The sequence below is a fragment of the Neomonachus schauinslandi genome, chromosome 5, assembly GCF_002201575.2.
Source record: "Neomonachus schauinslandi chromosome 5, ASM220157v2, whole genome shotgun sequence".
NCBI classification, from domain to species: Eukaryota; Metazoa; Chordata; class Mammalia; order Carnivora; family Phocidae; genus Neomonachus; species Neomonachus schauinslandi.
This window is the reverse complement of record NC_058407.1, coordinates 147,478,290-147,493,898: the sequence shown is the minus strand read 5'-3', so window position 1 is coordinate 147,493,898 and position 15,609 is coordinate 147,478,290. Positions and strand designations below refer to the sequence as shown.

The 15,609-nt window shown below is 51.4% G+C and overlaps 1 protein-coding gene across 1 annotated transcript in view; it reads right to left on the bottom strand.

The window, feature by feature from the left end:
• Positions 1-9,781, bottom strand: part of SHISA9 (shisa family member 9) — a 281,171-nt gene extending 271,390 nt beyond the window's left edge. The window contains exon 1 of the mRNA XM_021698292.1: positions 9,219-9,781. Within this exon, the coding sequence (XP_021553967.1) occupies positions 9,219-9,781 (563 nt within the window). The remainder of the gene's footprint in view (positions 1-9,218) is intronic.
• Between the last annotated feature and the right edge of the window lie 5,828 nt (positions 9,782-15,609).

Sequence of the window (15,609 nt, the reverse complement as noted above, 5' to 3'; positions counted from 1 at the left end):
AGCAAAAAGCTACTCAAGTTAACCCAGCTCATCAGTGCAGGGACCAAGATACAAACCTGAGTGTCCCTAACATCAGAGCTCAGCCTCCTTCCCTGCTCTGTGCTGTAAGCAGGTTCTGAAACTCAAAAGGGCTACGGGAAAGGAACGTTTGAGGCAAAGGGCACATGTCCTCTACTCTAATTTGCCTTTTCCCCTTCTAAACAGGTTCTTCACCATGAGCTTCAAGAGATCTCTGAACCCCTTTGGAATTGAATGGAAATTTTGTGCCCATAGAACAAGAAGCCATAGCTTTCCCCAGATTCTCTAAGGAATTCCCCACCCCCCCGCCAAAAAAAATTCCAAAGTATTCAGGCTTTCAAGAGGTTAGCAAAGTAATTTATCGGGACAAGCTACCACGAACTTGGTCAGCACTGCTTTCTACAGATCCCCTGGGCTTCTCCTGAGTCCTGAAATTCTTGAAAATCCAGCCCAGAAGCCAAGGCTGCTTTTCCCCCAAGGCAGCCCCTTGTAGAGTGTACAGTGGAAATGACAGGTTCCTAAGAGGCCTCCGTATCCTGGAAAAGCAGTCTGCAAGGTATGGTCCGCTTCCTCCAGGGACCACATAAAATGATTTGGCATCAGGAAAGGAAATCTGAGAACTTCTGTGTGTGGTTTTTAGTGGTTCAAGGAAGAAGTCAATGTAATGTTGTGTATGGATGTTGGAGCCCTCCCTTGAAATGTCCACGTCAGACAGTGAGACTCAGGAACCTCAGGCCCAGGAGGGCAACTGGTAACAGCACCATCATTGGGGTGCACTGCCTATACTGCAGCTCTGTGCACCCCGAAAGGGGCTGTGCAGATAAATTACCTATCTGTGAGTAGGCTAACCATCACCGAGCAGGCATGTGGCTTAAAAACGTCCCCCACCACAAAACCGCAGCCTGAAGATAATACTAACAGAGCAAATCCAAGAACACAATAGAGTCGACTCTCCCCCTCTCTGCAACAGCTAGCTTGTCGCAAGGTGAAAAACAAAGATTGTCTATTCAGATCAAAGCAAAGTCAGCCAAAAACAATCAAAACTCTCGTGAGAAATATTCAAAAAATGGATCGCTTATTAATGATGAGCTTCCTCCTCAAGCTTTGAGATATTTGCTGATGGGTGCATGACATCATCATGCTTAGCAACACATTTTAAGGTATTCATTGTACCTTCAGCTCAGTTTGAAATTTCTGTTTTCATATATGCTTTATAATGCTCCTAACAGCTGTTCACGGGTATGAGCACATACTTATGAGTAAAACAAATGGGCATGTATTAGGGCATGTACTAAAAAACATGTTATAACACGTGTACAAAAGATACAATAAATAAATAAAGGGGAAGAACCAACTATGTGCTGTAAGCCTAACAAATTCAATGGGATTTGTCATCTATTTGTGGCACAGTTTGGGTGCTTCTCAAACAAAGTGCATGTTACCTAGGGGTCTTATTAAAATGCAGATTTGGGGGGCGCCTGGGTGGCTCAGTCAGTTAAGCATCTGCCTTCAGCTCAGGTCATGATCCCAGGGTCCTGGGATCGAGCCCCACATGGGGCTCCCTGCTCAGCGGGAAGCCTGCTTCTCCCTCTGCCTGCCACTCCCCCTGCTTGTGTGCTCTCTCTCTCAAATAAATAAAATCTTTTCTAAAAATGCAGAGATTCAGTTTCAGTAAGTCTGAGGCAAGGCTAGAGATCCTTCTGCTCAAGCTCCCAGGTAATAAAAATGTTGTTGCTCCACGTCACACTCTGAGTATCAAGATCCTATAAGTACTATGACTGTCAATTTTTAGTGTCAACTTGACTGGGCCACAAGGTGCCCAAATATTTGGTCAAAAGTCATTCTGGATGTGTCTGAGAATGTGCTGTTGGAGGAGATGCACATTTACATCAAGAGACTAAGTAAAGCAGATTGCCCTCCATCATGTGGGTGGGCCTTGTCTAATCAGTTGAAGGCCTGACTAGACCAAAAGGCTGACCCTCCCCTGAGTAAAAGGGAATTTTCCTGCTGGACAGCCTTCAAACTAGGATGTCAGTTCTGCAGATTTCAGAGTTGTTAAGGGCAAGTCCACATAATGTCTCTCTTCCTTGATATCCCTTCACCCAGTTCAGAACAATTATGTTGAAACACTGCCATTTTTGAAGTGAGATGATTGAATACTAGCAATTTTATAAGGTTCAATTTAATGTCCATTTCCGTCTAGATGTACTTATGTGTTATTTGTCTTGAGCCATTTGACTGTTGGCTCTGTGAGTGCGGCAATTATGTCTGTACAATTCAGTCTTCTTATAGCTCTCAAAACAGTGCTAGATATGCCGCAGGTACTCAATAAATACCTATTACATGACTATGTGAAAGAGTGAATGAATAAAAGAAGAGATGCTTTCTTATGTAAACCAGGATGTCAGAAAGCAGAACTCCTCTGTGCCAGATACTGTCCTGGGTGCTGAGGATACAACAGCGGAAGAGACTTCGGTGTCCCTGCACTCCTTCCTATGGACAGTAATGCAAGGAGAGAGATAATAAACTAGCAAACCAGTAAATGAGTAAGTTAATTTTAGGCTATAATGTGAAATGAAGCCAGTAACACCAAACGATGGGCTGGAGGGGCCGGGGCAGTTGTAACTGAGCCTGGGTGGTCAGGGACGGCTTCTCAGAGAAGATGATATTTGAGCTAAGACCTGAAGAGTAAGAGCCAGCATGTGAGGTCTGACGGAGGAGAAGAATTTGAGCCAAGCCAACACAACAGCTCCAAGGTAGCAATGAGCTTGGTACATTTGAGGAACAAAAAGAGAAGGCTGTGTCCCTTTATTTTCCAATTATAGTGAGCAAATAAAAGACCCCAACGTTTCCAAACAGAGCTCAGAGTCCCAGCATCTTGCTTCAAAGCTTCCAGGAGTCCCAAGGTCTGAACTATGTTCTGACATTTAAACACTTGAATAGGATTCCTGAGCATTTCCTCTCCTATCAGAAACATCTTTTATTTTTTAGAATGCAAGGGCAATGGGCAGGAGGTAACTTTCTGGAGTGGTGGTTATACAGGTGTAGATGAAGCTCATCCAACGGCACTTTGCCTTTTATGGTGTTCATTATACCCCAATGAAGGTGACTTCTAAAATGCAAGGACTCAGGGGCACCTGGGTGGCTGACATTGTCGGTTCAGGTCATGATCTCAGGGTCATGAGATCGAGCCCCCCATGTTGGGCTCCATGCTGGGCATGGAGTCTGCTTAAGAGTCTCTCTCTCCCTCTCCCTCAGCCCCTCTCCCTGCGCACTCTCTCTCTAAAAAAATTAAAATAAAATAAAATGCAGGACTCAATGCCCAAAGAGAAGCAAACATATTTTGCAAGGAAGAAGAATTTATAGAGACTTTTCCATGGCCAACAGGATATGCATGCAAGGGCTTCTCTAACCTGGGGAGCTGGTCGAAGCCATAGGATAAGCACAGATGTGCAGCAAGAGGGGGAAGCTGGAAAAAGAGAGAAAAGGCAAGAGAAGGAAGGACATTTATCACTTGATGCTATTTCTTTGCAAGGGACTCCAGCTCTTGCAAAGCATGTTTGAAAAACACACAGGACACTGGGCTACGTAATTTGCCACTTGGATTTCTGATTCTGTTTGAAGGTGGGCAAGATAATGACATGTGTTCCCTATTGGTTGAGTGTACAGAGCTTCAAACATGCGTTCCTGCCCCAAGGTTATATCTCATCAATGCCTTCTCCAAGAGGGCTGGCCCTGCCAGGGGCAGATGCAGAAAACATCCCTGGTCTTGATCTTACAGTGGCTCCTTGAACTGGCCCCACCACACGTGTTGCCATTTGCAAAGCATCAAGCACTTCTTTGTGATCTGAGACAACAGACGTCCTGCATGTGTCCGCTCAAAGGCAGTGCAGCCTAATGGTCAGGGACCTGTGCTCTGGCCTCAGACTGATTGGGTTTGAAGTCTGACTCCTCCACTCCCCGGAGAGGGGCTTGTTCATCCTCATGGAAAGTAATCTGTGCCTCTTAAAAGGCAGACTGTCGTAAGGCTTGCCTCACTGGGGAAGGACCTAAAATTATGTGAGAAGTTACACACAAGCTTACCGCCGAAGGTGCTTCAACATCACCTAGGCCAAAACTTTGCAAGGCATTTCACGTGGTCATCCACGGGTCTTCTCTCCTATTCTGAACCTGCCCCCTCCTCCTGCTAAGTCTGGAGTTGGGAGACCTGACCAATGTCACACAGCTAAAAAGATGTAGCAAGCAAGGGCTAGGTACTGAGTTCCAGACTACAGCATTTACCCCTTTGGCAGAAACGGGACAGAAAATTCACTGAGCAGTGACCGTAAAGAGGTCCTGTGCTAAGAGCTTCCCAAGCCCAGTCTCAGCGAAACCTCACACAAGCCTATGACACAAGGATCATTGCTATCTCGTCTTACAGACAAGAAGAATCTAAAACTCAGAGAGGTGAAGTCACTTTCCCAAGGTCACACAGCTATTAAGTGGCCAAGCTGGATTGAATCTCAGGCCATATGACTGGAGCCCCCGCTGCTAAGGTCGGCCTGACAAGAGTTTCTAGGGACTGCAGGTAACAGCGCTAAGTGAACTGCGTGGGGGTGGAGACCCAGGGGGAACCTGCAAGCTTCCTAAGAGGGAAGTCACCTCTCAAAGGCAACCAACAACTTCCATGGGAAAATGAAGGTCCAATGTTGTCGGACCTGCCAGTTTCTCAAGAGAAGTCAGAAATCTGGATATCTGCGTGAAAACGCCCGGCTTTTAAACATTGGCAATTGGTTCTAAGTTGGTTTTAAAACACGATATATAATAGGGACTAAAGAAATTTCACATCCAGATGCAGTGAGCCTTGACTGGATCCTAGTTTGAAACCCCCAAGCTGTGGAAGACATTTTTTGGCATGACTGGGAACATTTTAATATGATTGGATATCTGATGATATGATGGAATTTCCGTCCTTTATCTGGGGTGTGATACTGGAATTGTGTTGTGTGGGAGAATGTCCTTGTTCTCAGGAGATCCACGCTGAAGTATTTAAGGATGAAGTGTCATGTCTGCAACGGATTTTCAAAGCCTTCAGCCAAAAAACAAAGGAAAAAAGGAGGGAATGAAAGAGGAAGAAAGGGAGAGAGGAAATGAAAATATGGAGAGTACTATAAAGCAAATATGACAAAACACTAATGATTGTTCAGTCTAGATTAGTAGTTCTCAACGAGGGGTGATTCTACCCCCTTGATGACATGTGGCTATGGCTAAGGACTTTTTTTTTTTTCACTGTCACAGCTGGGCTGTGGGGTGGGTACCACTGGCACCTAGTGGGTAGAGTCCAAGGATGCTGGCAAACACCCTTCACTGCACAGGACAGCCCCCCACCACCAAGAAAGGTGGCCCCAAATGTTGGTGGTGCCGGGGGTAAGAAACCTCAGAGACTATTCTGGAGTTCGTTCTTATTAGTCTTTCAAGTTTTTTTTTTGGTTTTGGTTTTGGTTTTTTTGGGTATGTTTAAAATGTTTCACAGTAAAAAAAAAAAAGAGAGAGAAAAACTTAAAAATTAAGAATGCATCAATAGCAATACCTTGCAGACCAAACAAAACATGTCTGTGCGGTTTGATAACCATAGCTGGCCACCATTTGCAGTCTGTTCTTCCTATAAATAGTGGCTGGATGTCATGTTGCTGTAGCTGGTGGTGAGTGTCTGGGAAGCTCTTACAATAGCGTGGGCAAGACCCCCACAGCTCTGAGAATTACTGACTTTCTCCTGCTTCTAGTCCCAATCAGCCCAGAAGGAGGCAGGTCACATGCCCAGGGCTCTGAGCCCGAAAACTGACATCATCGAGGCCTCTCCTGGGATCACACGAGTGCACGGGGTCACAGGAGCATTTGGGGACATGGGGACAGCAAGGGGCTGTAAGTCTTTGAAGGGAGGCTGCGGTCAGATGAAATGAGAACAAGCCCCTCAGCTCCGTAACCCTCACAGCCCAAGACAAACTAATTAAGAGGCTGCAGCCAGCACATTAGTTCCATCTGGAAGCCACCTTCGACCCTCTCTGAGGCCAAGCTCAGGTGTACCGCCCCCACCCAACTCACCCTTCAGCCCCTCCAGCCAACAGCTAATGAGCTCGGGCTGTGGCTGGGACTCCAAATGATTCACTGCCTCAACAGGGCAAGATGCATCTAGAGGGTCCTTGGGGCAGTCCCCAGCACTACAAATGCACAGAGAGCCCTATACGTGCAGGCAACACAAAACAGAAAGCAAGTAAGAGAGTCGCACTGGATTAATTCCTCCACCCCCAACCCTGTTAAGATAGTCCCAAACTCAAGAACAGTCTTTGTTAACGCTGAGGCCACTTTTTAGGAGCCATTCAGGGAGGCTGTTACACATGCGGATTTCTAGGGCTCATCCCAGACCTACATTGATTTGGAATCTCTCCGGACAGAACCATGAGAATGTGCATTTTGCGTTTTTAGGAAGCGCCCCCCACCCCGCAATGCTCACTGAAACTGAAAACACAGTTGAAACCAGGCGGCTGGGGATTTGCAGTTTCCTGTGTGACCTTGGGCCAGCCACCCAAACTGAGCCAGGATTTTCTCATCTATAAATGGGAATTAATAGCACCTGTCTCATAGTTGAGAGCACTAAAGAGGTTTACACACACATGCACTCACACACACACACTTGTGTGTGCACGCGCACATACACACACCCTAGTACGGTGCCTGGCAAATGTTAGTTCCTTTTCCTTAATAGTGATTGGCCACACACTGGAAAGCCTAGAGAGCTTTACAAAAGTACACAGCCTGCACGTAGCCCCTAGAGATTCTGATCTAAATTGTCTAGGGTGGGGCCCCTTAGCAACAGGATTTTTTAAAAAAGCATTCCAGGGGATCTGAAATAGCAGTCAGGGTTGAAAACTATACCCTGGAAACTGCCAATAAAAATCAACTATTCTTGGGGGCACCTGGGTGGCTCTGACCGTTGAGCATCCAACTCGATCTCAGCTCAGGTCTGGATCTCAGGGTGGTGAGTTCAAGCCCCGGGATGGGCTCCACTCTGGGCGTGGGGGGGAGGGCGGGTTTCAAATGTTCTTTCTCGTCAAGAGAATGCACTTCCACTGCATTCTGGAATTCCCAAAAGGTGTACAGAGGAGAAGCTGTGTTGAGGCTCTTACCGGGGACTGGGTGCCCCCAGATTCCACCCCAAGCAGCCCTTTCCAGGTACCTGCAGAAGAAAGTGGCTGCAACCCGCTAGGCTGGGCGATTCTTTTTCTCCTGACAGAGCTGCAAGGAGGCAGGACAGGAAGTTGAGTCCCTGCTGGGCCCTCAGGTCTGCCGTGAAGTGCTGTCTCCACAGGAATACCCAGATCAAAGAGAGCCTGAAGCTAGCATCACCTTCTCCCACAGACGTCCAAAGAGAGCCGCCCACCCTTAGCTCGACTCCCACCTTCTCACCTTCCTACTCCCGGCCTCCCTACCCTCCCCCATCCCCCACCCAAACACCCAGGAGGGCTCCTTTAAGCGCTGGTTTGCAAGGAAGAGGCTCAGTGGATATTTCGGCAGAGGAATTAACCCGAATCTGCAAGGCAGCCTGCCTATCCCTGGGTGACTCTCTCCCTACACCAAGGCGACACCCGCCGCCTGCCGCAGTCCTGCCTCGGCACTCCTCCCTCACCTTAACACAGACCCCGGGAAGCTACAGGGATTGGCAGGGGACTGCGGGGACGCGAAGCACCCGCGGCTGGGGCTGGAGACGGGGCATCTTGGGGTTGCAGGAGGTGGGCGGGGCCAGCGTGTTACTCTTTTAGTTGGTCAGGGTTTCTTGAATACCCTCGAAGCTTACTTTGTGCCCCAAGACCCCAACATCCATTCACGCCTCCCTGCTGACCCAAACCAAGAGGAACTTCTTCACCTCTTCCCCCAAATCCCTCCCCACTGGAAAAAAAAAAAGTCATCGGATACTCTGCGTATAAATAGAAAATAATTACTAGTGAGGTGGTAATGTTCCTTCGCCTATTTTTGGTGGGTCTCTTTGTTCAGATTTTTTAGGCAGGCGCACGGAGCGCGTGCATCCACACGCGCACACATGGGCCCCCGCCGGAGGTGTGGGGAGGGTGTGTGTCTGTGTGTAGGGGGTGGGACACATGGCGACCCCGTTGCCCACACTCGGAAAGAAGATCGAGCTTGCGCCCAACCCTCCAGCTATTGGAAGACTGCCTGTCGCTCCTCAACCCCGCCCGCCCAGACCTCACGCCAACCCTGGCCTCTGTCGGGTCTGGGGGCTGCGTCCCCGTGGCGGTGTCCTCCGCCTCCAAAGTTGTGCGAATCAATTTAGACACTTTTTTAAAAAGCAAAAGGCAAATAGCTCCATTAATCCCCAAATGCCTTCTCCCATCTGCTGCGACTTGCTCGCGCTGGGACTTGCATAATGAATAAGGCAACCGGGAAAGTTGACGAATCAGGGTGTTGGGGGGCGGCGGGGGGGTGGGGGTTGGTGAGCGGGGCTCCGGCCCTTGAAGTCCACGCCAACCCCGGCAAGGGGCTCAGCGCGCAGCTGAGGCCGCGGCCCCCAGCAAGGAGAGGTGGTGACCGGGGAAAGGGCGAGGGTTTTGGGCAGGGGGAGGCAACCGAGGTCCCAATTGCAGGGACCTGGCAGCTCAGGGAGAGCGAGGCGGCCGCTCCAGGCAAGGCTTTTGTTCTCGCCCTCCCCTCTTTCCACCTCCCTCGCCTCTTTTTCGCGAGCCGTACGAGTTGCAGGCGGCACACACTCCTTCCCTCCCTCCCTCCCTCACACACGCGCGCGCGGGCTCACACACGCCCCCCTTCCCTTTCGAGCTCGCCTGCTCTGTTTACCTAGAGGCTAGGATGTGGAATCCGAGCGGGGGACCCCTCCCCAAAACCCAAGACTTCGGGGCCACAGGCTCCCGGGCTGTGTGTCTCAGATCCGCTTCAATCCTAGGCGGGAGGGGGCGCCGAGAGGGTGAAGGGGGCAGAGACCCCCAACACACACACATACACACGCGCAAATCCACACCTGTGCAGAGCCCAGCGCCCCCTCTCCGCGCTCCCAGCCGAAGTTGGCTTTCCCGGGCGACCTCCCCCAGCGGAGACGTGGGGGGTTGGGGGGGGAGCGCCATTGCCCGGGAAAGGTGGAGAGGGAAGAGCAGGGAGAGCGGCGCCCGGAGGGGAGGCGGAGGGGGGAGGCAGCCCACCTGGACATGTGTTCCCTTTGGGGCCGGTGCGCTTTCTCCAGCCCCAGCTTGGTGAAGATGCCTACAAGCACCATGACGGCCACCACCCCGCAGATGATGTAAACGATCAGGTTGGTCTTGTCCTTGGTGGGGTCGTGCAGGGGGTCGTCCTTGCGCGCGGGGGGCTTGCCGGTGTTGAGCCACAGCGGAGTGTCGTAGTTGGTGCAGGTGCTCTGGTTCAGTCGCCGCTTCTTAAACGTGCAGCAGAACCGGAAGCCACAAGTCCCGCAGCAGAAGATGAAGTCGCCCGAGCTGCAGTTGAACGGCGGGTCCCACTGGCCCATGACATCGAAGTAGCCCCTGCAGAAGTCCGGCGTGGGCGCCCGGGTCGGCGGAGCGTCCGAGACCCCCGCGCCTTCGCCGGCCTCTCCGGAGGCGGCCCCGGAGCGGTTGCCCCCCGCCAGCACTACCACGCCGCCCAGCTGCGCCAGCTGCCCGTGCCCCGCTCGCTCCTGCGCCCGGCACACGCGGGCGCACAGCTCGGTGAGGAAGCAGCCGAGGAGCAGCCGGAGGACGCGGCGCATCGTGTCTCCCAGCCCGGGCTCGGCCGCTCGGCCGCCGCTGGAGCCGCTGCAGCCACCTCTCGAGGCGCGGCCGAAGCTGCCGAGGCTGCTGCCGGGGGCTGCGAGCCGCCGCGGGCCGCACATGCAGGGAGCGGCGCGGGGCGCTCGGTGGTCGGCGGCCACTGCGCTCGGCTCAGCCCGCTTTCGCCTCCAGCGCGCCGCGCGCCGAGGGGCCGGCCGGGGAGGAGCGCGCCTGGCCGGGCGGGGGGAGGATGAGCGGGGGCAAGCGCCGGGTGCAGGTCCGGCCGGCTACCGGGAAAGGCGGGGGCTGGCGAGCAGGGGAGAGTCGGTCTCTTCGCGCTTCCCCTCCGCCGGCGGCTCCGGACTAGCCGCCCCGCGCCCGATCCTTCTCACCTCTCCAGCTCGCCAAGTGCGCTGGAGAGCGAAGCAACACTTGTGGAATGAAGGGAGGGCAGGAGGGAAGGGGGAGGGGAGGAGGGCGGGCAGAGGAGGGGGGGTGGAACGGGCGCGAGCTCGAGAGGGGCGGGGGCGCGGAAGAGGTGACTCGGGCGGGCGGGAGCGAGTTGGGGGGCGTGCAGAGCTGAGCTAGGCTGACTGGCGGGCGGGGAGGAGGGAGCTTCTTCGGCAGCCGCCGGGGCTGAAGGCATCGCTCGGGTTTCACGGCAGGTGGAGGACCGCTGCGGGACTTCCCGCGCCCTCTCTGGGCGGGAGGCGCGGCTCAGACCTGTTCTGGGCGCAGAGGCGGCTCCGCCCGTGGCTTTTTCAGGCGTGCGTGCGCAGAAGCTGCGGCTCGAAAATGCCCTCCAGGGAAGGGGTGACTCGGAGGGGATAAGGACAGACTAAGTGGCTTCCACTCCAAAGCAGACGGGGGCACAGTCTGATTAGGCTCGCCCTTTCCAGGTGCACCGGACCACCTCGCCCTTCCCCCGACTGCGCCCTCCAGCCAGGCGCGCCTCCCGGATGGTTGAACTCCCTGGGAGGAGCCGAGGACCAAGGCTGAGCTGAGAAGGCGGGGTGGCAAGCCACTGGGGCCCGGAGTAGGCACCCCCGGGAGAGGGCCGTGGGACGAACTATAGTCAAAGAAGCGCAGGGGATAGGGAGGAGGCAGCAGACAAGGCCAAGGCAGTGGCACGTCCCACGTCCCGGAATGTCTTTCCTTGGGACTCTCCTAGGCCCCTGGGACCTGCCACTTTCTGTCCCTCTACAACCTCAAAGCGTTCCCTGCGTTCCACAGGAGGGCACACCGCGGCGCCGCCTCTGTGCGCCCAGATCTGGTGCAGCGCAAGGCCTGGGCATCCAGCCTCAGCCACCCTCCCGCACCTGGAGCCCGCGCGTGGGTCTCCGGAGCCGGCTAGCCCCTGTGCTCACCGAACCCCCCCTCCCCCCAGACATCCTCACCTAGTGCTGCGGAGTCCGGCCTTGGGCCCTCAGCTTCCAGCCTCCGGTCGCCTGTCAGCAGTTTCCAAATCGGCCTTCTCCAACTCAGCGGATTCCAGTCATCCGTCGGCCCTCTCCCATTTCTCCCACTTCTTCTTTCCTCTGCTTGAATTTGACTCCAGTAGCCCCCAAAACGGGATGTGCACCAAAGCTGCTACACCGAATTTAGATCTCCACACGCCCCTGCGTTTTGTTTTTAATTGCATTAACTAAGTATACACTTTGCAGTCGGCTAGGCGATTTGCAGGGAAATGATGTCTCCACCACAATCCCCTCCATAGGGCTGCAGTCGGGGGCTTCTCCGGGAGTTTTCAAAGCGCCAAAAAGTTGGGCCACAAATAAAATGACATCCTGGGTCCCCTTAATTGAAAAAGCATGGAGCGTGGGTGTTGGACTCTACTGCAAGTTTTCTCAGAATGAGAGGGACTTTAGCTAATTGTGCTTTCTCTCTGATGAATGTCACCTGTCTTCCCAAAGACTAGCCAAGAATGACCCTGTTCCAGCAAAAACACCAGGCCAACACTGATGGAGCATATCCAGGAGTATACCAGCCCTATAAGATTCGTTGAATTGCAGGCTGTATTTTGTCCCAAACCCACCTGGACAAGGTATGAAATTGTTTAGTCTAAATTCATCAGCTCCATCATAATGGGATCCCCAAAATAGGATAGTGTGGCGTGTCTGTCGACCCACACCCACCACCACTGTGTGAGTCTCTACAAACACAAGCATTGGTGTGTGAGAGCTAATGATAGCTGACATTTATTCAGTGCTTGCAACATGCCCACTAAGCTTGTCTTTTCTAAAATCACCTCCTCACAGATGCTTAGAGCAGTGCCTAGCATCTAGCAGACAATCTGGGAATATTTGCTAAAACATTTGAGGGACTGATCTCATTTAACTCTATCTGCTAGATAATATAACTAGGCCCACACAACAGAGGAAGAGACTGAAGCCCAAAGCAATTAAACCAGTTTCCCATAGTAGCACAGGGAAGAAGTGCCTCCGTTGGCTTTTGACCCAAGAAATTTGACTCCTGGGCCTGGGTTCTAACCACTGCAGGTAATGCCTTCCTAAAATAGGCCTCCGGACTCCCTATCCACCTAATGTTATAATATATGTTTGGTTTCTGTCTGTCTCCCCACATTGAAATGGTAAACTCCAGGGCAGAAAGGGGCCTTGACTCCTGCAGTGTCCCAGCACCTACAGCAGCGCTGGATGTGAGAAGCACTCAGAAAATATTTACAGTTTGCTTTGATTAACTTAAGATCTTCAATGCAAGACCCTTGGTGTTAACTGGAGAGGAAAGGGACAGACAATGGAGTTTCTGCTGTGGGGACCTTGCAGAGGGGTTGGGATATTTCTATGCACTAAATTAGAATCCAGGAGGGCTGCTCCAGCAGGCTTGCCAAGGTCCAGGAAGCTGAGGCTCAGAGAGGTTAAGGGCTTTGCCCAAGGTCAAGTGGCCAGCAAATGGGAAAGCCAGGGCTAGATGCAGACTGCCAGACTTCTAATCTCTGGTTTCCTGCCTTCCCACCCCACTGCACCCCACTGAGGTACCGCCCAGCCAGCATCAGGGCTGGGAGCTTAGGGCAACAACCTGATAGAAGAGTAGGTCACAGACACCTTCCCTCAAGAGCTGGGGGTTTTCAGACACTTCTAAATTTAATTTGAAAAAAGAAAAAAAAATCTTAGCGAAAAGAGACAAAATCTAGACAGAAAAATCCATTTTAGAATCTGCCTCCAATCTCCATAAAGTATTGCCTGTCACCAGGACATTTGAGTCCGGTCCTCAGAGGAGACTCACTCTGGCCGCAGTTCCCAGCTTTAATTAACAGAGACTGCCCCCTGTTTGTGACAAGGAGAGTGCACGGATCCTGCTTGGGAAAGAAGCCGACCTGATCTTACCCCTCATGGCTTATTTGCCAGATCCCAAACCTTAAGCCTGCTATTGCCCCGCCACCGCCCCCTGCCCTGAGTTTCACCCAAACCGAATTCCCTTGCTGCACCTGCCTGCCAAGGCTGCCGCTGCACCTCTGGAATATTGTCCACACCTGTTTCCCAAGCCTTTGAAAAACATAAGAAGGAAGAACCATCTAGGTTCATTTTACTCTTTAAAGAGAGAAAGTCCCTTTTTTTTTTAAGATTTTATTTATTTGAGAGAGAGAGAGAGCATGGGGGAGGGGGAGAGGGAGAAGCAGATTCCCCACTGAGCAGGGAGCCCAAGGTCATGACCTGAGCAGAAGGCAGACGCTTAACCAGGACCCCAAGATCATGACCTGAGCTGAAGGCAGATGCTTAACCGACTGAGCCACCCAGGCGCCCCGGAAGAAAGTCCCTTTCCTCTGGGTATGTCAACTCAATCAATAGAGTCACTACCTGCTAATAGATGTGTGGTTATTGAGAACATGCCCCCATTCAGAACACGTGATTGAGAAAGTATTTCATTCAGGGCTCCTGAGTGGGGGAGGGGGTTTTATAAAGTTCCTAATTGAAACACCTGGCAAGTTCATGGAAGATGAAAACTCATCAAATACCACCCCCCACCACTAGCCAAATGAATTCATGCAAATGTGTTGAAATTAAAATGCAGCTCTTAATGAAAATACTTTCTATGAAAGAGATGATGACATTATTATTTACAACACAGGCACTTTTAATATCTAAAGAAGAATCTCGTTTGCTCTAGGCTTAATTATGTCAGATGGCAGAATGGCTTGCAACAAGACCAAAATCCGTACTCCCCAACAATTAGGGGAGGGAACAACATTACAAAGAATGTTTACTTACCAGGACTTGCAACCAGGGTCCATCAGCAAGTCAGCAAATTAGATTATGTGTGCCTTGGCCCTCACTGGAGGGAGTTGTTTGTTAATAAGTCCTCACCAGATAGCTTTTAGGGTTTCAAAAAGGTTTCTTAGCAACTGTTAGCCTTGAGGAAGAAAAAAAAAAAAAGAGATGACACAGAAGCTTTTGGTTTGAAACCTAAGGAGCTACCTGGGTGAAAAACGAAACTGGACCTCCCCCACCCAGACCAAGGCCAAGGAGAGACCAAAGAAAAGAGGCAGACCTCTCCAGAAAGGTAAGTAGGAGGGGTAATAAGCAAAGGAACTTACAAGGCTTATCCTGGGCCCCCCACGACAAGGGGATCTCTGCGCCTGCCTGCCAGAATCTTACAAGTTTATATTATATAGAGGCTTCAATGGGGGTCAGTAGTGTATGGTCCAGATGGTCCTAACAGCACTTTGCTCTCTCAAGGCCGCATCCTTGAAATAGACTCCTAGTGCCAGAACAATGGGTGGAATATACATCTGAGGACAGCGGAGGGGGGAGGAGCCTCTGCCCACATGCTGCCCCCGGGGTCAGCCGGAGGTCATGTCCCCTGGATGACTTCCTCCAACAGAAGCCAAAATGGGCCTAGCCCCTTGCCATGCTCAAGCAACACGCTGATTTGATATATTTTATTCTCTTATTCTGAGAAGATAAAGGATCCCTTATGGAAGAAGTCAAGTGGGTCTGAAGTATGATTTCCCCAGACTGCAAGAGGTATGTGAGATGACTTTTGGTTTTACCCCCAAAGATTTTTTTTAATAGTTTTATATTTATTTCAATGTGTAGCAGAAAAAAAATAATGGCACATCAAACACGTGGCTACACGGGCATAAATATTTAAGGTGTACATCAATTTAAAGTCAATGTAAGAAAAATAATAAATACGTTATAGTATTTATTAATGAGATATAAAGAAAATGTGAAGTGCCTGGTGTTTAGGAGACATGGGTTTTGGTATCAGGACAGGGCTTCTCAGCTTCAGCACTACTGACATTTTAGGGTGGATCCTTCTGTGTGGTGGGGGGCTGTCCTATGTATTGCAGGAGGCTTAGAGGGATCCCCGGGCTCTACCCACTAGATGCCAGTAGCAACTCCCCATTGTGACAACCAAAAACTCTTGACAAGCAGACATTGCAAAATCGACTGAGAACCAGTGATTCTTGCCTATGTTTAAATCCTGCTTCTTTCTCATCTGAGGTCTAGGACCTCCAATGAGACGTCACTTCTCTAAGCCTCAGTTTTCCCATCTATAAGATGGGGATAAGAATGGTGTCTTTTCCCAGGAATATTACAGACACTCTGTATCTGGTGCAGAGTGCTTAGCACAATGAATGGAACCTTGGCAAGGCTTAGTAAAATGTCATTCTTATTGCAGGAAGCTTGAGGGGGCCTACTGGGTGCCCTGAGTGTTGGGGAGACAGATGGCTAAGACAAAATCCTTGCCCTCGAGGACCTCCAAATCTCCAGGGCAAGTTAGAATATGCCTACTGTGCAGTCTTACAGGATCCCATGCTCAAGAGGGCCCCAGGCTTCGTCCAATGCTCTGCAGTTGCCTTGAA